The sequence below is a fragment of the Corvus cornix genome, chromosome 4 (assembly GCF_000738735.6).
Source record: "Corvus cornix cornix isolate S_Up_H32 chromosome 4, ASM73873v5, whole genome shotgun sequence".
Classification (NCBI taxonomy): domain Eukaryota; kingdom Metazoa; phylum Chordata; class Aves; order Passeriformes; family Corvidae; genus Corvus; species Corvus cornix.
The window spans coordinates 26,878,362-26,902,131 of record NC_046334.1 but is presented as its reverse complement, the minus strand read 5'-3'; the positions used below and the strand labels follow the sequence as shown (position 1 = coordinate 26,902,131).

At 39.6% G+C, this 23,770-nt stretch overlaps 1 protein-coding gene across 1 annotated transcript in view; it reads right to left on the bottom strand.

Annotated features, from left to right (window-relative positions):
• Positions 1-23,770, bottom strand: part of TNKS (tankyrase) — a 138,109-nt gene that overhangs the window by 34,953 nt on the left and 79,386 nt on the right. Inside the window, 6 exon segments of the mRNA XM_039550356.1 lie at positions 2,211-2,289; positions 2,377-2,468; positions 4,931-5,052; positions 7,029-7,215; positions 7,658-7,724; positions 10,681-10,775. Coding sequence (XP_039406290.1) covers positions 2,211-2,289; positions 2,377-2,468; positions 4,931-5,052; positions 7,029-7,215; positions 7,658-7,724; positions 10,681-10,775 — 642 coding nt within the window.

The window sequence follows — 23,770 nt, the reverse complement described above, 5'->3', positions numbered from 1 at the left end:
TCAAAGAGCTTAGTATATCTGATTACATCTTACACAGGAACTAAAATTCAAGACACAAAAAGAGAAAACACGATGGAAAAACTTCCAAAAATACAACAAAAGAAAACATCAAAACCTGTATCACGCTTCAGGAATGAAAGCTGCCATGTCACAACAATCAAAAACAAAGAGATACCTATGTCAAGAGTATCTGATGAACTGAATGCCTACAGTCAAAGCATGAGCAAGAGGTCAAATGATAACATATAAGCAAGACAAACATTTTAGAGTGATTTAATATGCCTAGTTAACTAATTAATACTCTTGAGCATATCCCATCTGGGAACTTCAAAGTGCCTCATAAAGCCTTAGTGATCTACCTCTCATTAAAAATTATGGTTGCATTATTTACTGTTTTACAGCTAAGAAACTTTGGACACTGATCCACCGCAGTATGGAAATGTGTACTTAATATTAACTTTGATTGGTCTCCTGCCATGCACTTAAGTGCTTTGCTAGATCATAAATGTGAATGGCCTATCCTCAGAATAACATAGGATATGGGATATGAACGAAGAATGAGGTTTAGTGATCACTATGTACATCTATTTACATACTGCCGATGGAATAAACAACAGAACACACCACTCAGCGTCGTTCTGTAGATAACTGTGGACCACTTACCACCATTAGTCCACAAGTGACTCATGGATTATGATTTAGGAACCCCTGCTTCAGGATATAAAAGAGTTACAAGCTATCATCAGAACATGCTACTGACAAAAACAAAATGGGTCCTTCTAGTAAGGATGTCATCTTTGAGCTTACTCTTTACTTGACCACAAATGAGCTAGATTTTCAAGGGAGCTCTAATTTAAATACCGAGAGTACAGCAGCAGCACACAGACACTCCTTGTATTTCAAAGCAGGCAGTGCTTTGGTATCAGTACATTTGAAACTCCAGCATGTCCTGTTCAGTGCCTAACCAAATACCATCAGTACTGAATTCCTGTGCAAAAGCAGATCCATAGAAGTTATGAGGTATCTACTCCTATGACAAAATGAATTTTTTTTACTTTCAGTGCATAGGTATGCTACTAAGAGTGAATCTGGGAAAATAATAATGAATATTTTTAATGACTATAACCAAGACCTTTGGCCCTGCTTTCCCCCTTGGAAAAAACCTGGTAGTCACCACTGCAGGGGGACTCTCAAATACGATAAACTCCGCCGTGGTATTGTTGTTAAGCTATTTTATTATGCCATTAAAGTACTGTGGAAGTGAATCAGAAATCTGGCAGTAAGCTCTCATACAGGCTCATAAATTAAAATTAATAGTTTCAAACTAAAAACACTTAACTATGCATACAACTACATTGCTCATACCTCCTATCATGGCAAGAGTGACACTTGATCGTTATTACAGGCAATAACATAATATAACAGGTAACAATGCTTTCTTCATTTCTAGCTCCCTGAACGAAGAGGAAGACTCAAAAAGAGTAATCTGAGCCCCACTCAATGCAAAAATGAGGAGATCTTTAATATTTTAGCCAATGTAAAGAAAGTATCCATCAAGAAGAGTTTCTGAGAAAATTAAGTAGCAATGTATATCGCTACCATGAATGTTAAGTTTGCTGCTAAAACTTGTAGAAAGATCATTCAGAAACACTTCTGAAAGATAGTTAAACCACATTCTAAATAAAGTTAGTTATACCTTCCTCTGCCTTTAATAACTTGCTGAACAATGTGTTTCTAAGCAAGCTTCACCACAAGCTCACAAATTACTTAGGTCAGCACCTATCAATAGATAAAGGGCATGGCAGAACAATCTGACCAAGAGATTAAGAAGCAAGCAAGGGCTAAGGAATACTCAGCATTTGAATACTAAACTCAGTGTCAGTACCCTCAGCCATTTTTTTCAAGCCAACAAGATAAAGCAACACAAAGCACCTAGATAACCGCATTTATTAGAAATTAGTATCAATATTCATTAAAAATGAGTAAGCTGGACTCCTAAAGCCTGTATTTAGTTACTCGGAGAGAAGCAGCTTTCAAATGGGGTTCCTGAAGATCCTGTACTTATTTCAGATAAAACACACTTCAGTGTTAACACAAGCAGCAAAAGGCATACAGAATGAAAAACAATAACTATCATAAAAACTTCCATGATACATAAAGGCATTCTTCTTGCCTTTTGTATTAAATAAAATACATGTAAGTATATTTACCTTTGCTCCATGTTTATGCAGAACTTCCATGACATCATTATGAGCTTTTTCAGCTGCAACATGTAACGGTGTCATGAAACTGGGGGGGGGGGGAAAGTGATGCATTAGTTTTACATTCCTAGTATGACAGAGGCTTTTGGAAAATTTAAAAATTTCAGAAACCTACTCTTTGTTTTTCTCATTTACATTTGCTCCTTTCCTGAGCAATAGTTCTGTAACTTGTTTCCTCTTCGGATGCACAGCAGCCACAGCACAGTGCTGCAAAAAAAGTAAATATAAAGCATATTTCAACTACACAGATGATAAAGGACTTTAAAGATACATTACTTCATCTCTTAATTATTCTGCTAAAATCAGACCACAAAATTTACAAACAATTCATCATACTGAACACAAAATACAGGTTAGTGATCAATGCTAAATTATTCTACTCACAAAAACAACTTTCATTTTAAAGCTATTTGTCACTTAGGAAAAAAGCAGTATGGTCCCAACTACACTAACCAGCTATCAGGACAAAGCTGACACAATGCATGAAGGAGGGAAAGACAAAGAGTTTGAAAGTGCCTAACTTTTTAAAGAGGGTCTCCAAAGGGGTCTGTAAGAATTCTGCTGCAACTGTCAGATTGACAGGAGTTGAATATCGCTTTGTTCCTTCTTCTGTTCCAGTGTGTACTGACCTTGTTAATGGGCATTTGTGTCATCCACCCAACTACAGATTATGTAATCAGCAAACGAGCAGTACATTTCTCTCAGAGTATCTTTTTTCCCATGCTAGGAGAAAGATACACCCTTCACACGGGGCTTCTCAATGCTCATGCCTGCCCTTGTGGGACCACACAGCCCTTTTTTAAGTGTAACTATTCTCCTAAATGTGGCTGGCATCTGCTGGTTTCTCAACAGTGGCCCTTTCGATGCATTCCTGAAGCCTGGAATTACCAGCATGGTTCCAGATAAGATTGAATACCCAGCTTTAGAATCAGTCCAGAAATGCTTATTTCAAGTTTGGACATCTCAAGATAGCACACTATGAGAAATAGGAGAAACTTTCAGATACTTCTGTTTATATGTTTACCCACATTTTAAACCAGTAACCCATAAAAGGTAGATAGTCTCCTGGAAGAGTTCTCTAACTTTCCAATAGCAAAACAATAGCCTTTACAATTACATACCCCAAACCCAAGGCTAATAGGTAGCACTAGTACAAATACCATCTTTTGCCCAGTTTCAGCCTTCATTATGAAGTAACTTTCACTCAAGCTTCCACTCTGCTGGGCACATCCAAATTTTGCAAAGGCAAGGGTTGTAAGTAAATATTAAGATCGACTTTTGCTCTGAAGAATGGCAGCATTTTTAAGGCTTTGCAGATAATATCCTGTCTGTATTTCCTGCCAGTATGATAAACAAGCTCTAAAACACACAAATGCTGAAGTATTGCCAAACCTCAAAGCAACACTAAAAAAGCACTATGTCAGGTGCTTGCTTTGGCCTTTTGGCTAATAAAGCAGAGACCCAGTGGCCCATGGTAAATGTTATCAAGCTTAGGGCAGGAATGGATCAGTTGGATTACACATAACTCCCATCCTGGAAGCTAAGTCCTTCCACTTGGACTGGAGACGATTTGAAAATCTCACGTATGGCAGCCAAAAATTGAAAAATCACAGTCAAGCACTTAGTGAACAGTGAACCAAATACATTAATAGCGCTAAAATATCCCATTTGGTCCAGCTGTCTCTGCAGAATCAGCAGGTGGAAAAGAGCAAAGAATATCACAGGACTATGAACTGATCATTACACAGCTGAAGAGATGCCACATAGCAGCAGCTGATATACTCAGAAAGAAAAGGATAACATCATCCCAAATTTCAAACGGTCTTCACATTCAGCCTATAAACCTCTCTTCTCTATCTTGCTTCTAACTTCAGACTAGGATGCTGAGTCCTCCACAGAGGAAACAGAGCATATAGATGCTTGGTACCCAACACGCAGTGTTCTGATCACAATCACAATGTTCCTAACTCTAAATATGCAGTTGCATGCCTGCAGCTGAGACCTACCACTGGGAAGAAAATGTTCCATTGGAAAAAAGTATCATAACTATAGTGGTTTTAATAATACCATCAGTCTCAGCTTCAAAGTCTTCACTACATCTGGGATTCTGGCTGTGTTCTTTGCTTCCACTGCTTCTTCAAACAACGAAATAAGAGCACGATAATGCCACGAAATCTCAATAGAACCCTGTTTCTATAGCTAACATGGTATTGTCAGTACTATTCCAACCCTGTAAGACTCTGTGATATACACCTATTTTCACCACAATTTTATGTATCCTATGAAGAAAATTTGTAATCCAAGTTTGTTCACATAAAACACCAAGGAAACTGGGCTACAGAAATAAAATTTAACCCCATAAAAACCACAGCAACCAACTAACAAAAAAAGAGGTTTATGGGAAAAAATGCAGGGGAAGTGAAAAATGAAAAGGTGAAGAGTGGCTGAAGAGCTTCTGTAATTTACCAGAAGGAAGGAAAAAAGTGATAAAATAAATTATATGGTGTTTTTTCTATAATGGTGATTTTATTTTAGTACAGAAAGTGTTCAATGGCAAATCCTCAATCTCAGATGATGAATGTATTTTCATAGTGTAGAAATAAAACTCGTTGACTCCAGGCTAGCAGCACATTTATCATGAAACAAATGGATTGACTGTATAATCTCACCAGTGCAGTCTCATGCGACTGTGGCTGTTTAAAATTAATGATCTCCAAAGCAAGTGTCTTTTTCACTTTGGCTAGGTCTGCCTCTCTGGCTGCTTGCAGTAGAGAGTGTCCTTTGAATTCATCTGTTAGAGGAAAAAGACACATTTAATATTCAGCAAGATGTCACATTTACAAATGTTATTGCAGAAAGACAGCTATACTCAGTTTAGAGGAAAGAGGAGTGCTTCTGCATGTCATTGCACGGCAGCTGACCTGGGACACAGAACACAAGATGCTTTGCTGAAACCAAAGGGACATGCTAAACAGGAGGGGAAGTGATTCCTTGAGTTAAATCCTTATAGCTTTTCCCTCTTTTTTTGTCCACCCACTTGACATTAAATGCATATGTGATCTCTACATTGCCCACACCTATGTCCAAACACCTGTGTCCAAATGAGCACAATGCTATGAGATATTCTTAAGAAAACAAAGCATTACAGTTGCTTGTCAAAGACCTTATTGTATTTGCATGACAAACAATTCACCGTAAAGCCTAAGTATATATATAATTTCTAAAAATTATAAATAATAACAATAATAACAAAAACAACAATAATACCTATATAAAATTTAAATATAAAATATTAAACTATCGGTCTTAAAGAATGCTAACTAGCTAAGCATTTGAAGACAGTCTGCTACAAAAATGAAACAAGTTTTCACAGCAGGTGTATCTTTCCAAGTACAGATAGCTAATTTTGTTACTTCCAGATCTCGTTTAGCTCAGCAACTAGTCCATTTTAGTTTTAAGTAACTTTGAAGAAGTGTTTCTCTTAAAATGTACAGACAAAGGTAGGTTAGCAAAAATTACATCTGACCCTGGAAACTAGAAAAAAACACCTCAGTTTCAATAAAAATATAAATATTTTTCTTTCATAAGCAAGCTTTTTTTTTAAGCTTTTTTCTCCCACCTTTGTTTTAATGTCTGGTTTAAATTTCTTTGTAAAGCAAAGCATTACTCAAAGCACAAGTGCAAATAAATCTTGACATAACAAATATAATGTAGCTTTATTCCCAAAGAATAAGACCAAACAACTCAAGAACATAAAAAACATGATATTTTGGGATGCAAATACACGCTATCCTGTCAAGATACTGTCAAATTAGACATAACGCTTACATTTGTTTACAAATTTCAGTGGATAATAATGGACATGAATCTTCCCTCATTGCTGTTGAGGAACTCTAAATACAGAAATAAACCAAAGTTTAAATTGATTTTTTTTTTGCTTGTTAATTTAAATAAATGCTAAATTAACCTTCCTCAGAGCCAGAAGCTTTAGCCCAGAACTCAGAGTAGAGAAGTACCTAAAAGATACTAATGCCCTCCTCTTTTCTCCTAGACCAAAGTTTTCTGCTGCACATGATCTCACCATCTTCCCCTGCAAAGGATACTGACAGACTAAAACCTGACTAGCTGTGATTGTGAGTAGTGCACGATCACATTACTAGTGTCTGGGGGCTTCTGCTATACTGGAAAGATGAGAGACAAAACCAAAAACTTATTTATAATTGAGAATCTAATTCTCAAGAACTTTTCTGTAACATCACAATGCTCTGTTTCCATATATGTCTCATTTAATTATCTTTTATGTTTTGTAAGAGTGAGGAAACAAATCCCTGAAAGAGGGAAAGCGAACACATACAAACTAAAATTAGAGTTGAAATACTGGTTTGTAAACAGCATAAGGATTGCAAAGACTACAAAAGAAGGTGATGGAATTTCCATCTCCAAGGTTGCACACTGAAGCTACCTACCTTCTGTAAGTGTCTAAATGCAATACAGAGCCTCAGTATAGAGGCTCCTGTTTGACTGAACTTTAAACATAAAAGAACCCCGAAGTCGTGGATTCAGCAGTGCCTTAATAATTTTAAACTTCAGAAAACCAGGCAATATCACAAACGATGTATCAGAGGTACCTGCGTACTTCAAAGCGTGCAGCACAGCTGCAGCTACTCTGCTGCTTTGCATCCACTTCTGAAGCTCGAGGAAGGTGGCCTGGAAGGAAAGCATCCCTTTACACCCACCACCAAGTGCTTTCAGTCTGGAAACACTTACAGGTCAGTCTCTCCCGGAGCTCAGGCGTTGGAGCCATGTCAACCGCACTCTTGCCGTGGCAGTTGACCAAGGTGGGATCGGCGCCGTGGCTCAGCAGGAGGGAGCAGACCTCCACACGGTTCTTGGAAGCAGCCTCGTGCAACGGGGTGAACTGCCAGAGGTCCATAGCATTCACACAGGCACCATGCTAGCACAGCAAAAAAAACACTGGATTAGTAAGAAATCATCTTCAACCACTAAAAAGCTTCCAAATTTTCATTTTATTATAAAAATTGGTTCAAATCACTCATGAATACATACACAAAAAAAATTTAATTAAAAATACCAGTATACACAAAAATACTGTTGAATCCTCAAAAAAAAATCTGGAATTTCTGTGCAAGCTAATTTTTGAACAGAAAGATTCAAATTAAACTCTATCGGTCCAAAGAAATTAGGTAAGGAAAAAACACATATACTGTTCCAACAAAGACCTAAAGTTGCAGGCTTCTGAAATTACAACATGATGCTTAAAACCTGTTACTAGTAGGAAAAAAAAAAAATCTTACTTTTCAACTCTGATATAAACAGTTCATACCTCATCTAACACATGTAAATCAACAGTAATTACTTCCCATCCTTTTGCTTACCTTAAGCAGCAGCTCTGTAACCTCATAGTGTCCATAAGAACATGCATTATGAAGAGGCACAAGACCACTGCATGGAAGAAGAAGGCAAATGACAAATCTTTTTAAAGTAGCATTTTTAAAGGAGGAACGATTTTCTCCCTACTGAGATGAAAAGATCAAATTAAAGTTAAAATATTTAAATAGTTAAATAGTTAAAAATTAGGATTTACAAACTAATGGGAAAATATCACTTCCCCAAACAACACATTACTTAAGAGTGGCATCAAAACGTGGGGTTTTGTTGCCTGGATTTTGAAGGGTTTTTTTGTTGTGGGTTTTTTTTTTGCCTTAACAGGCCACAGATATTTAATGTACCATTAGGACTAGCATTAACTGGTTTTGACGTGATCTTTCTTGAAGCTATAAGGAGGGGGAGAAGTCCCATTCCACATTCAATTTCCGCAACAGTGTTCTGCTTCTGCCTAAATAGGAACGCCTGTTTAAAATCCTGTGTGAAAGGCAAAACTCCCCAGATAACACTAAAGTAACTCCTGGGTATTTTATGAAGATGTACAAATATCCATAGAAAGCAGACTCAGATTGCTGCTCTAGACTGTGAAATGACCTGATTTTCCTCCATTTTTTACAGTACAACCTATTTAACTGTTCAAGATACTTGTAAGAGAGCCCCTGTAATTTTCGTAGAGCTATATTACTCCAGGCCATACTTAAAAATGACACAAGCAAAGTAAATAGCAGGGATTTAGTCATAAGCACAAGATGTAATAAAAGTCATGCACTGGAAAGGAGATGCAAGATGGGCAATTACAGCAGAGGACAAAAGGAGTTCAATTCAAACCAAGCAAGACAGGCTAGTTATGGCTCAACAAATCAGTACACATAATACATGAAAACCATAATTAACCCCCCAACACCTATGAAAAATATAGGGGGTAATTCCCAGGACTGCAAAATCAACTCCAGAGAATTAGGACAGCAAGTAGTAGACAGCAATTAAGTCAACTTAATTTTAAGGTGGATGCTCCCAGAAGCAGCAACACACTTGTCACAGGAAATTTGTTTGGGAGACATTTTTCAGACTGTTTTTTCCATCATTACTTTTCTTAATTACAACTTATAGGTGCATGTGTGAGACAGAGAGAGACCATCCATTCCACAGAGCACTCAAAAAGACTGCCCCCTTCCAAAATGATGGTCGTCTCAGAGGCCTGGCTTCAAGGCCAGTCAGCAAAGACAACTGCTGCAGCAATGCACCTGGCCATTTCTGCAGCATCCCCTCCCATTCCCTCCTGCAGCACAACAGCCGTAGGGGAAAGGAAAGACCACTGGAGAAAGAGCTGCTTCCTCAGATGGGCTTCTCTTTGGGAGTAACTAGAAGTGGTGACCATTTTGAAAACACAACACAGTTCCTAAGCACTTTCTCTAAATTGACTCTATTGAAGAAAACATAAGAGTTCTATAAAATCAATGTAGCCTAATTTAGCTCCTTAAATGAAAAGTGACAGTTATTTATAGCCTATTTACTTATAAGTTATGTATAAATAAGAAACAGCGAGGTAAAACAAAACACCACACTGATTCTAAATGTGTGATGCCACTAAAAAAAAGTGGGAGCTTACTAGGATGTTAGATGTTTCTAAATATGTTTGGGTTGTTTTAAAGTTCAGTACAGAGTAAGTATTGAAAGGTTTTCCTTTCTTTGTTTGCTTTCCTTCCCCTCCTGCTCCAGCCCCCAGTTCAAGTTCAACTGAACTACTTTTCACACACTCCTAGCAAATGGTTCAAACTTCATTACAGCATCTACATTGGAATTTTCTACCAACTGATGCTGAAATTTTGGAAAGGTGTAAAATACCTTCAACATGCTTAATAATGCTGGATCTACCTAAATAGGTATTATATGGAGCTTTATTGTAGGATTTTCATGGTTTATTTTTTATGGGTTTTTGGGTGGGGGGGAAGTATTTTGTTGTGTTTTCTGTTTAGGTGGGGGTTTTTTTGTGGTGTGTTTGGTTTTGGGGGGCTTTTGGAGGGGGGTTTTGGGTGTATTTTTCATTTTTTGACTTGCATGTCATTATGCATTTCAGAACAATACTGTTTAAAAAAGCCATTGGGGTAAATGGACAGATGAAAGAGCTACAATTAGTCAAACTTTAAGAGTTTAAGTACACTTAGGACTGTTTTGGAGAGAAAGGAAAAAAGAAAAGACGCTAAGAAGTTAATTTAAAAATCTCTTTTAACACCAGGCTGGACTCAGCAGAAAATAAAAATACAGGAAGAGCCTCAAATTTGCTGCTGGAGACAAAACACACACATATCTTACTTCTATGGACTCTGAATACAAAATGTATGCCTTTAACTTGGGGGCCAATTTCTACAATGTTAGGACTAAGCCTTCCTATCCAGCCAGCATGAAAATCATCATCTTAGAGATCAGAAATGTATGGCTGAGAACAACGCACAGCATGTATCATTTCAGACTTGTGACTGCTGTGCACTTTTCTGATATCTTACATAACTACCATCTTTAATGCAAAAATAGAGTAGTTTAGCCTCTACTGTATCTTGATTTTTGCTGTCAGCTTCAATGGAAATAGATGTACAAGGACCACTAGCTGTGAGCACATGAGCATTACTGATGGTACGTGGAATTGCATTCATATATGTGAAATAGGATAATGAGACCACAGATAGGTTTTTCAATGCACATCTTTCACTAAGCCCTTGTATCTTCCCCCCATCCCCTTTCCAAAAGTAATGCTGTTAGTCCATAATTTCAAAGGGTAGTCTGTGAACGGAAGTAAAGAACAGAGTTTGGAAAAAATTTAAAGGTGTAAAAGAAGATTTGAAACAAGTGCAATCACAACTAATCTGAAGCACACTCAGATTTTGGAAGCAAGTATCGCGTTCTTAGACAACTGTTTGAGATTATGCTGCAACATGAACCAAAGAAATAATTCGTTATCTTGACTAATACAAAACCACTGCTGCAAACAGGTACTAAATCAATTAATTTTACATACCCTTTGTCCTTTGCATGTACATCTGCACCATGCTGAAGCAGAAGCTGGACTATCCGAACTCTGTTGTAGCCAGCTGCTAGGTGTAAAGGAGTGGACTGCAAAACAAAAGAAGATAAAGAATGGGAGCCACATCAATTTTAAGTCCTGTACTTCCTGCCATTGAAACACTTTAGTTTCTCTTACACATTGCATCAAGATAAGTTACAGTACCCTTCTGTGATTAGCCAAATTAACAAATACACAGCACATGCAGGCCCCTCCTGTTGTCAAACCTTAACGTAGGCAAGAATACAGACACCCCTAAGGCAATAACAGCCTCTTAATTTAAAGCTCATTTTAAAAATCATCATCGCTGTTGTCATCATCACCGTCTCTGCACCAAGAAAGTATCCATATGTGTTCTGTACTGTGCTGTGGTAAAACAAAGAGCAAATTGTATGCAGATTGCAGTTTCCTGAAAAATACAGGTCTTCAGCAGTAATGCACCTTACTGCATAATAACAGAATAATAACACCTTTCTCCATGGCTAACTCATATGAATTTTAACTGAAAGCTTTTGAGTTGACAACAGTAATTCCCCTTGAAGTTTATTTTTAAAAGCTTTTTATTACGAAACAAATTTTGTGCGCTGTCTCAGCCTGAAGGAACTGCTTTCTTACACAAATGGATGATGCTGTTTCCTCCTTCCCAAAGCTGAGAAGCAAAGGACTTTAAAGCAATCTTTGTTGCAATTTATTTTGCGGCATGCAACCAAATGATACAATTTTCTTACAGTAAAACCCCACACATAAAGCAGCTTCAAACATGGGAAAACTTACATATCTCACAATATTATGCCACATACAGATTTACTGTCTTGAAACATCATTATACAGTATTACATGGGGAGATGTCACATTTCACTATTATCAAGAAGTTAAAAACCAAAAAAATAACAACAAATGGTCTCATCCATGATAAACAGCAGCAAGCACTATATATCCATATACAGTACGTATTTCCAGGAACACACATTTAATACATCCATAACTTGGGAGTAGTCTGCATTGTATTTTACTGAAATCTCAACACTTTGCTACTTTATTTCAGAAAGAGTAATCACTTTGGCAACTACCAAGTGTCCTGTGTATCATACTGAGGACACAGCTTTTACTATCAGAAATAACAGCACAGGACGTCTCTCAGAAATACACCTGGGTAACTCAGTAAATTTAGGGAAGCAGTTATGCAAGTTTCCATAAGGCTTGTCTTTAGAATTATCTATACTCAAAATAAGGACCTCTAACATTCCTAACATGGAGATCCCCAGAGTGTTTCCAAGGTACAAAATACAGTAACAACAAACATGTCCAACCTTTTAAGTGTTTGACCACGCAAATTATTAGGATCTATTACTTTGTTTAAGGTTTCTACTACTGAATTAACAATTTAGACTGATCCAGAAGGCATTATATTCTTTTTATATCTGCCCCTATTATAAAATAACTGTCTTCTGCATATCATAAACACTAATGAAAGTGTGGGTAAGGATGATGCTGCTACTGACATTAGCAGAATACTTCAGTACCATTTATTCTGACAGATGCCTTGGTTTGGTTACCAAATCCAGTTTTATCAATTGAATTAGTAACTCAGAAAACCTGAAATTAATTTGAAATGGACCACAGAAAAGTCAGTCTATTCAAAGGTCTAGACTCCAGAGAAATTGGAGCCAAGCACTAAATATTCGGAACACAGCAGGATCCTTTAACTTCACTAAAATTAAACTACATCCATTCTTGTCTGCACACCACTTCTAAAACAATGATGGCAGACTTCCAAAATTATGCTTTACTCATATGAAACATTATTAACAGAGATGTTCTCAATAAAGACACATAACCACAGAGTCTTGCTCACTCCTTAAAATTAAAAAACTATTATGACTCAGGTTGGGACTGTGCCCTTTGTATTTTTAGGGTTAATAGACCTGCATTTGCCAAATAATCTCATTAGAGAAAAACCCCAAAACTTTTCAAGTTTATAGTTGCACAACAAATGGCATAAATGAAGCAAATCAGTGTCAACCCAAATCTTTAGACAGCTTATATCCCTGTCTTTTAGAAAGGTGAGCTACTTCCTTCTCCTCTTAAGCAAAGGCATACAGACACTCCAGTCCCATGACTGAAATACAGAGTATCTTGCCTTGCCCACCACACCAGGAATTATTTATCTGCAGCCAGGCACCTGACATTTGGTGTGCTGGCCTTCTAGCCCACAGCAGCTTCAGGGAAAGCTGTGTGCCATGCTGTGGCTCTTCTCCAAGGAAGATCAACTGCTGCTCCCATCCCTGGAGATGGGGCTGAGATCTCCACTGGACAGCATGCTTCAACTCTGCAACTACAAACACTCAGAGCTGGAGATGCAGGGAGTTAGAGGGCCAGACACCACCTGACTGATGGGCAAGGGCAAGTGAACACACACACACATGCATGAGCAGCCAACCTGGAGTGGCTCTCCCCCTGTATCCACAAGCCAGCATTCCCAGTTGCTCATCAGTTTGGCTAAATGGCCCTCATAAATGCTATGCTTACATATGCTTCAGGAAGGAGAAAGCAGGAAGATCCTGTCTCCATGGTTTTTAAGAACTTTCCTTTCTCATGAGAAAGAGCACTCATTAATAGTATAGATTTAATAGGCAAAAATACTAATCTGGAGTTACAAGCTTGTATGCTAATTACAGAATCTAGGTACCTAAAAGATAATATTGTGCCACATGAACTACTCATTATATGACATTATAAGCCCTCAAAAAAACATGGCAGCAGAGAGCGATTCTTAAAATTAACAAGCTATTTATATAGCATCAGGGAAGTAAAAACTAAGTATCATTAACAGCAGTGCCTACTGCACCTGAAAGGTATATCAAACAAATTACTTAATATTAAGAAAACAGATTTAATAAAGCTATCAGTTATCCCCTCCTCCCATATCTTGCAAAACTTGGCAAGACTTACTAACAAAAATCCTTAAGAGGGACTTGCCTTCCAAAACTCACATTCACAGTTACCAAGCCAAACACTCTCTTACTTGCTAGTGTAATTAAAGAGAGTGTAACTCCATTTTTATTAAGTATAGTAGACTATCATGCAAGATGCTCATATTATTTGAAAGTTTTATGGCAGCTGTAACTGAGCCAAAGCAGGTACTGTGCATTTCAAGGAACATCACTGTACACAAGACGGCAATCGCTGTCAACCTATATACCTACTATTTATAGTAAGGTAGGTATTTTTGCCTGCAGTCTTTTTGATAATGTGTTGCCTGGGAATACAAGAAATACATATTTTAGATTTGATACTGTTCTCAGTGAGCCTTAGGTATTTTTGCGCTGCTTCATTACCAACACCTGATTTGATGACCCCTGTTCAAGGTCAGCTGCCTTGAACATCCCCTGGTCACCTGCATCAAACAAAAGGGGCCCTGAGGGATCTCCAGCGCTGCAGGCTCTGAGCAGCTTCTGCTAAAATCTGGAATTTCTTTTCAACAAACTGTCCACAAGCTACGTGGGAGTCCTAGCTCCAAGCACCATCCGTTTCCCTTCCTATCTTGTGCTAAAGAGTCTTCAGCAGCTCTCAAGATGGTAATGCTGCCACTGCTTTAGAAGAAAGGTTCATTTTCAGATTCAAATGACACATTTTAAGGGCAACTTTAAACCAAGGATGTTATGTAACCATCTTATATTATGCATTATCTGCATGATTAATAACAGCTGCAGGAACTGTTCTAAGAACAAATATTTCCTGTTCTTGTTTTTTACTGCTAAAATCTTTACATAATGCTATCTGATAAAAATCTTAATCTGTTTCTCTCATTCTCAACTTGCCATCCTGAAGGCTATTAAAATCAACAAATAATCTTATTACATTAATGACATCTCATCATATATCTTATGTACATCACTATACAGTGATTTAGAATTATCATAAATTAATTTGTCTGCAGGAAGGGCATTCTCACAATAAAGAGGCAACACTGATTTTGAGGGTCAGCTCTGGCCTTGACATATGGCTGTTCTCATGCTCAGAAGGTCCCCACAGGGATACGCACCAGTAAGGGTGGCTCTTATACAGATGGGGAAACAAGTAAAACTTGGCAAAAAAATACCTAAGGACACACATATGCTTGCTGTTAACTCTTCTACAGCATCCTGCTGACAAAGGACACACAAAAAAAAAAAAAAAAAAAAAGGGGGGGGAGGAGGGATTTAAAAATGTTTCATGCAGACTTTAATACTTGTGACTTTTTTATACCATGTCTGTAATTATCTTCAGGTTTAGTAGATTTGGAAATTGCAGGTATGCAACAAGCTCCCATTTAACATAGATCAAACAAAACCTTTATTCTAATCAGGTCATACTGGCCTTAGAAAACAGCAATAAAAATATCTTAAAACTTCTGTAGTTTGTCATACAAACTCCCTTCAGAAAAGTGTTTTACCTCTTTTGAATTAAGGGAAGAGCAGAGGGGCTTCTAATCGCAGAAGAGACCTTTGTTTCATAGTTTTGCATAAAACTGTTTTGAAAGATGTCCTGACTCTTGGCAAAGCAAACAACTTTCTCTTTACTGTGTTAGAATTTATGACAGAATCTTTCCTTCCAATCACAATAGTCTGTGCTTGATGCTGCTCTCTTGCAGACATCTCTAAAATGAATCACATTAATCATGAGGGTACATCAGGAAGACATTCGGATGCAAGTGGCATACCTCCTGTCATCACTTTATCATTCTGATTAATGGAGTAAGAAAACAAGTTGCAACAACACCACAATCTTGCAAACACAGTCCTAAACTTCTCCGCTATGGAAATGATCAGGCTTTTCCTTTGCTGCTCAGATACCAGCTTGCATTCCAGTTTTACACACTGCACCCATCTTACACCTTCATTTTAAATGAAGTTGGAAGCTTTCTTGGGAAATAGCTCATTGTCATTTGTTTGTATGGTGACAAGACTGGACTTATATACAAAATTATTTCCTCCTATAAACATGTATTTCAAATAACTCAAAATAATTATTTTAAATTCATGCTATAATGCTCTTACACATTTGCTACTACAGAAATAAAGCTCCCTAACCCTGACTGAAGAATTATGCTCTTCATGAGCAGGAAAGGGGCTGTGTGTCTGTTCACCAGCCACATGACTTGTCACCCTAATCATGCAGCTTCCTTGGTCACTTTATAGCAGTACTGAGTTATTTAAATTCATGGTTGACAATTATGCTTTAGGGACAAACTTACAGATGTTGCTTCAGGAAAACAAGTAATGTCAGACTGCTGACTGTAGATGAGCTAGCTGCAACTCCAGAGATAAATAAGCACAGGGATGAAGAGCTTAAACTACTTTTCTTATGTAAAAAAACATAATAAATAAGCAAACAACGAACACCCCTACAAAGAAACAAAATTCTTAAAGACAAGAATTACAAAATGCTTAAGTAAGACATTTCTCACTCTACTGTTTCCAGCTGCAATTTAACTGCTTCCTCTTCAGAACACAGCCAGTAGTAATTAATTAAGATGGTTGAACTGGACAGGCTTAGTATAGTAAAATTTCAAAAAACATCATGTCACAGATTTCACATATTGCTTTCTAACAGCTAATGACAGGGAAAATGAACTGAACAGCCCACCAATTCAGAATTTGCAAGTCACACACTATCTTAATTTAGAGGTCTGGTATATCAGATGATCTCTTGGCAGCTGTGGGGGTGGTGGTGGTGGGGAACCAACTGTTTTGAGTCGTAAACCACCAAAGACAAAAAAGCAGCTTGATTTCACAGGCACAGCAGTGCTAGGGCAGAGCATCAATGGGCAAGAATGTTCATAAACTCAAGGAAAAGAGAAGAGTTAAAAACACAGAAAGAGAAGACCAAAAATACACTGCAAATACACTGACAGAGTAAGGCCTCATTTGGAAGAGGCTTACTTGGGTGACAGACCAGCTCCTCATATCCAGTGAGTATTCAAATCTGTTCCTTCTCAGGGGGCTGTACTGTCCAAACTACTGATTACTGAATGCTTCTCTAGTAGATCTGACCTTTGAGAGACAACACAATTTTCTGACTGTATGTCTGAACCTCTAAGACTGCCATGACAAGGGTTGGCCTCAGTTCCACACATTAACATAGTGACCCTGCTGTACTGCAACCTGGGCTAAGTGTTAACAAATAAGGGGGCAGGAGATTATTTAGAGAAGAGCTTTTTCAATCACCTACATGCCTAGGGTAGGGAAGGACCGATAGGAAGACAAGCATGATCCTGTACAGGGGTAGACAAAGAAACAACTGGAGTGCCTCCATCTCAAGGTTAAAAGAAGGTAGAACAGGAAATCACAGAATCAACTAGATTGGACCTTTGAGATCAAGTCCAGTCTATGACCAAACACCACCTTGTCAACTAGACCATAGCACTGATCCAGTTTCTTCTTAAACACCTCCAGGGATGGTGACTCCACCAGCTCCCTGGGTAGCCCACTCCAATGACCACTCTTTCTGTGGAGAAATTCTTCCTCATGTCCAATCTAAACCTCCCCTGGTGCAGCTTAAGGCTTTGTCCTCTTGTTCTGTCACTGGTTGCCTGGGAGAAGAGACCAACCCTCACCTGGCTACACCCTCCTTTCAGGCAGTTGTAGAGTGCTAAGGTCTCTCCTGAGCCTCCTTTTCTCCAAGCTGAACAACTCCAGCTCCCTCAGCTGCTCCTCACAGGACTTGTGCTCCAGACCCTTCACCAGCCCTGTTGCCTTACTCTGGACATACTCCAGTACCTCAACATTCTTCCTAAATTGAGGAGCCCAGAACTGGACACAGTACTCAAGGTGCGGCCTCACCAGTGCTGAGTACAGGGGAAGAATCACTTCCCCTGGTGCTGCTGGCCACACTATTGCTGATACAGGCCAGAACGCCACTGGCCTTCTCAGCCACCTGGGCACACACTGGCTCATGTTCAGCTGCTGTCAACCAGCACCCTCAGGTCCCTTTCTGCCTGGCCACTGTCCACTCAGTCCCCAGCCTGTGGTGCTGCAGGGGGTTGTGGCCAAAGTGCAGGACCCGGCACTTTGCCTTGTTAAACCTCACGTGGTCAGATTCAGCCCCATCTATCCAGCCTGTCCAGGTCCCTCTGCAAAGCCCTCCCTATCCTCCAGCAGATTGACACTTGCACCCAGCTTGGTATCATCTGCAAATTTGCTTGTGATAGACTTGATCCCCTCATCCAGATCATCAAGAAAGATACTAAACTGGACTGGGCCTAGCACTGATACTTGGGGGACCCCACTAGTGACTGCTTGCCAACTGGATGCAGCATCACTCTCTGGGCCTGGCCATCCAGCCAGTTTTTTACCCAGTGAACAGCACAACTGTCCAAGCCGAGGGCTGACAGCTTTTCCAGGAGTATGCTGTGGAAGACAGTGTCAAAGGCTTTGCTGAAGTCCAGGTAGACACATCCACAGCCTTCTCCTCAGCCACCAGGTGGGTCTCCTGCTCATAAAAGATCAGTTTGGTCAGGCAGGACATGCCCCTCCTAAATGCATGCTAGCTGGGTCTGATCCCTCGGCCATCCTGTAGGTGCTGTACAATCGCACTCAAGATGATCTGTTCCATAACCTTGCTGGGCACTGAAGTCAGGCTGACAGGCCTGTATTTTCCTGGATCCTCCTTCTGGCCCTTCTAATGGATGGGTATCACATTGGCCAGCTTCCAGTCATCTGGGACCTCCCCAGTGAGCCAGGACTGATGAAAAATGATGGAGAGCGGCTTGGGGAGCTCTTCCGCCAGCTCCCTCATCACCCTACAATGGATTGCATCAGGTCCCGTGAGCATCTAAGTGGCTCAACAGGTCACCAATGGCTTCCCCCTGGATCACAGTGGGACTATTCTGCTCCCTGTCCCTGTCTACCACCTCAGGAGGACAGCTGTCCTCAGGACCACCTGTCTTACTGTTGAAAACTGAGGCAAAGAAGGTGCTAAGTACCTCAGCCTTCTCCTTGTCTTTGGTAACTATATTCCCACCCACATCCAAGAAAGAATGGAGGTTTTTCTTGCCCCTCCTTTTGCTATGAATGTATTCATAAAAACATTTTTTATTATCCTTTACAGAAGTGGCCAGATTAAGTTCTAACTTAACTTTTACCTCTTTAATTTTTTTTCTGCATGACTTAACAACATTCTTAAGCCCTTCCTGAGTTACCTGCCCCCTTTTCCAAAGGTGACATACCCTCTTTTTTATCCCCGAGTTCCTGCAAAAGCTCCCTGCCCATGCAGGCTGGTCCTTTTCCCTGTCGGCTCATCTTTCAGCACACAGGGACAGTCTGCTCCTACGCCTTCAAGATTTGTTTCCTGAACTATGTCCATCCTTCCTGGACCCCTTTAAGTGCTCTTTACTAAGGTACTCTCCAAATCAGCATCCTGGATAGGCTGAAGTCTGCCCTCTGGAAGTCCAGCATAGACGTTTTGTTGATGCCCCTCCTTCTTCCATCAAATACTGAAAACTCTATTATTTCACAGTCACTGTACCCCAGACAGCTTGCAATAACCACAGCTCCCACCATCCCTTCTCATCACTATGTGGCACAAAAACGGCTAAAGGGCTAGAAGAGAGATGCTGTAACACGGAAGGCAACAACTGTTTTTGGAAATAACCAAAAGCAAAGATCAATCTGTTTGACAAGAAAAAGCAGGTATGGCAAAGGAATAAAAGGAATCTTCGCTCCCTGGATATTAATTAGGAAGCTTAGTTCCCTAACTGCTTCATAGCAAGGTGCTGCCATTACTTTTGGAGACAAATCTAGAAGCATAGACTAAGGGGGAAAAGGTAATGGGCTGGAAGAGACACTTAAATCTTTAAATAGGAACACCATTGATCTCTGAAGGATTTCACAAACAGCAGATCCCAAAAATGGGGCACTAGTAATCTTTGACCTCTTCCTAAACAAGAATTAAAATGCAACACCTCCTCCCTTCCCTGAAACTCTTTCAGAAAACTGGTCTTTACAAGAATCTCTTCCATTTCTACATGCATATGATGAAGGTGTAGCTGGGGATGGAACTGCAATATGAAAAAGAAATTCTGGGGCTTCCACCCTGAAGCAGCATTTGTAGTTTTCCCAGATTCAGAAGCACAGAATACATCTCTGGCAGCACTCAATGACACAGGGAGAGGAACTTTGAGATGGATTATCAGAGAAGCAGAGGAGTATACGGTGTTTCTTTGGTGATAGATGCTGACAGCTGAGGGAATAGTGGCTTGCTGAGCTACATAAAGAAAAAATTACAGTAAAGATCCACTCTCTTCTCCTAAGGGAATGCAGCTGGTGTTATTTAACACTGAAAGGAAATCTATGCTGGCTTGAAAGATACGGCAGAACACTACACAGAAACTACTTACATTATCTTTGTGTCCAGCTTAGCCATTTTTGGCAAATCTGAAGAAGATGCACACTGAATCACCAGAGAACCAAAACTGCTGGGGTTTTTTGCTGTTGCATTCTCTTCTTTTACCACTTGCTGTCAAAATCTTCCTAGAGTCATAGAATATTCTGAGTTGGAAGGGACCCATCAAGATCATTGAGTCCAGCTCCTGGCCCTACACAGGGCACCCCAAGAGTCACATCATGTGCCTCAGAGTGTTGACTGAACACTTGAACTCTGTCAGCCTTGGTGCTGTGACCACTTCCCTGGGGAACCTGTTCCAGTGCCCAGCCACCCTCTAGGCGAAGAACTTCTTCCTAATATCCAACCTAAATTTGCCCTGACACAGCTTCAGGCCATTCCCTCAGGTCCTGTCACTGGGCACCACAGAGAAGAGATCAGTGCCTTCCCTCATGAGGAAGTTGTAACTGCAATGAGGTCTCCCCTCTCTCCAGACTGAACAGACCAAGTGACCTCAGCTGCTCCTCACACAGCTTCCCCTCAGGGCCCTTCACCATTCTTATGGCCCTCCTCTGGACACTCTCTAACAACTTAATGTATTTTTATACTGTGGCACCCAGACCTGCCCCCAGCACTGGAGGGGAGCTGCCCCAGAGCAGAGGAGAGCAGAGTGGGACAATCCCCTCCCCTGCCCGGCTGGCGATGCTGTGCCTGATGCCCCCCAGGGCACGCTTGGCTCTCCTGGCTGCCAGGGCACTGCTGGCTCATGTTCAGCTTGCCATGGACCAGGACCCGCAGGGCCTTTCTGCAGCGCTGCTCTCCAGCCTCTCGTTCCCCAGTCTGTATGTACATCAATGTTTTTCCTGCTACAGTCAACGAGTAATCTTTTATTTCCCTTTTCTTCTCACCTATCTTACTATTTTTACTACTTCTCCTATTCCATCTTTATGTACTTACTTTACTTCTCCACCTTCCCCTTCCAACTAGAAACTTTCCAGGCTTCAGTTCATAGTATTTTCACATTATTAAGAGGGAATAAATTAATTTGACCATTCTGTTAACATGGCTTCAAATCAGCACTTCACTCATATTATTGAAACTGGGGTCAGAATAAAATGTTATGAGCAACACTTGCAAATTGACTGCATTTCAGCTCCAGTGCTAAGTATGAAATAAATATTTATACCTTATATTTTGGAATTTATTTAAAACATGAAATATAAAATAATTAATAAAATTAAATACACAAAATACTCTTTTTGCTTTACAGTGATAATTTGCAAATTTTAGAATTAAATGACTTTATAATCTAGTCAAATAGGCTTCACCATTTCTTTGAAGAGCAGCCTTGCAAAACAGGGAAAAAGGCAGAGACTTCATCTTATAATTCCAATTGAAAAGTAATGATTATTAGAATATTAATATTCTAAAGAATATCATCTGTAAGAAGTTTCTTTTATAAGTAGTCGCATATAATGTTAGTTGGAAAAGACTAATCAAATCACCTCAATTTTCTTGTTCATCAATGACACGTCCATCATCAATTACAATGCCTTATTTTGGCATTTTCCTCCCCTTTTATCCTTCATCTGCTGCCTGCTCAGTCAACTTAAACAATACTTTCAGAAATGGTTATGTAAATACATTTCTCCTTGCATATAAGTATTTGCAGTTCTTTTCATTTAGAATTGATCACTCTACATTATCCATACAACCTCCGAATCAATGATGGGGCTGTATGAGCAACTGATAACTGATGTGCTGGGAGAAATCAGAGAGGCAGCAAGGGCAGAAAACACAAGGGCTTTGGGTGACCTAAGAGGTGAAATGTTCAGATGCTATCAGTGACTGTTCTACAGAGAAAGAGGCTAGGAAGGCCACAAGGGTAAATACAACTACTGAGATGGTACCAAGCAACACCTGAAGCAAAACCTTTCAGTAGAAGTCGTCTTTAATAGTAACTATAACACACTCAGATTCAACTTATCTACAGGGGAAATGCTTGCTAAAATAATCCAGCATGATGCACCAACTTTCAGAAAGCGGAGCTATGAAAAAAATACCAAGTTTTTAAAAATAAGCTAGAATTGGTAGGTAAGAAAATTATGTCCTTACAGACAGCATAAAAACTACTAATGAAGATAATTCTGGAGACGCTTTGCTAATGCATACCTTCTATGGGGAAGGGCTTGATATGGTGAAAGAAGCCAGTATGACCAACAGCAAGCTAAAAGAGTTTACTAGAATTAAGAGGACATTCAAAAAGCTTAATTTACGAGCTGCAGAAAAACAAAAGGACCACAAATTTTAGTAGTTTAGAGGTAAAAATACAAGTAGACAGGCAAAAACAGTTTAAGTAGCAACTGGTGAAAGGAATTCAAACCAGACGTAACTTCTTGCAACCCACTAGGAGCACAAAATGCACCAGCCAGTTCAGTGGGGCAAGGTGATGCTCCAGCAAGAAACGGAGGTCTTACAGACAAGAAGGCATTGTGAAGAACTGAAGGAACTTTTTGCATGGCATACATCTTAGAAGAAACAATAACTCTTATTCCAGGATCCTGGTGAGTGAGCATGTGCATATTTGGGAGCATGGAGAAGCTTGGCAAAGATCTAGCTGAAACTAAATTAAGCACAGAAGAGGTAATCACCCCCATAATCAAAATGAACATCACCAAATTGCCAAGACCAAACTGGATCCACTCAAGAGAGCACTGGAGAATGAAACAGGTGAATTACTAGTGGTACGTGACCTTCACTTAAGATTATCTTGGTACGTGAAGACACGGAAGTTACAAACCAATCATTAATGCCCATTTTGGGGAACTACATACAGGCCTGTAATCTTGATATCTGTACAAGTAAAAGATTCAATATAGTAACAGCTAGAATTAGTGAACACCTGAATAAACTCAATCTGCTTGGGAAGAGTCAAATATGGTTAAAAGAAGTTCTATATTTAAAACTTGGGTTTTCTGAAGCAGTCAACAAACACATGCATGAGGGTAAGCCAAATGACACAGGTTACAATAGGTACTCAATGGGTTTTTTAAATAAATCCTCACCAATGGTTTAAAAGGAAGATGATGTTAGGTCCTCAGGTGGTTGCACAACAGCGTGGCAGAGATGGGACACAGTGCACAACTAAATGATGTCACAACAGAGGGAGGCCACAAAATACACTAGTATCACACTCAAAAGCAAAAAGCAACAAGAAAGCAGATCAGTTTACTTCTCAGTACTTCTTATGCTCACATGCAGGGATTTTGAGAGGGAAGTGACACCAAGCATAGAAATATCACCTACGGTATTCAGTCAGTATATAGTCAACCATACACAGAAGTCAAATGGACACAGTCCATGGATTGAGCTGCTGCACTTCAACTCAGAACATAATCTCAGCAAGCTCTGTGAAGGAAAGGGCTCCACTCTTGAGATCACAGTAGAAGAAATATGATCAGTACTCAGCTTCTGGATGCTCTGTGAGCTGTTAAAGCCAAATCCAGAACACAGCTTTTAGTTTATGTGCATAAAATATTACATGGCAGCTCTGCCCAAATCTGCCAGTTTGACTTGTTTTCTCTTGACAAGAGATGGGTAATAGCATAACGTGGGAAGTCATCTCCTGTGTGAAGCTAATCATCAAGGGTGAACAGTTCAGGTATAAAAACCCCCCATGCTT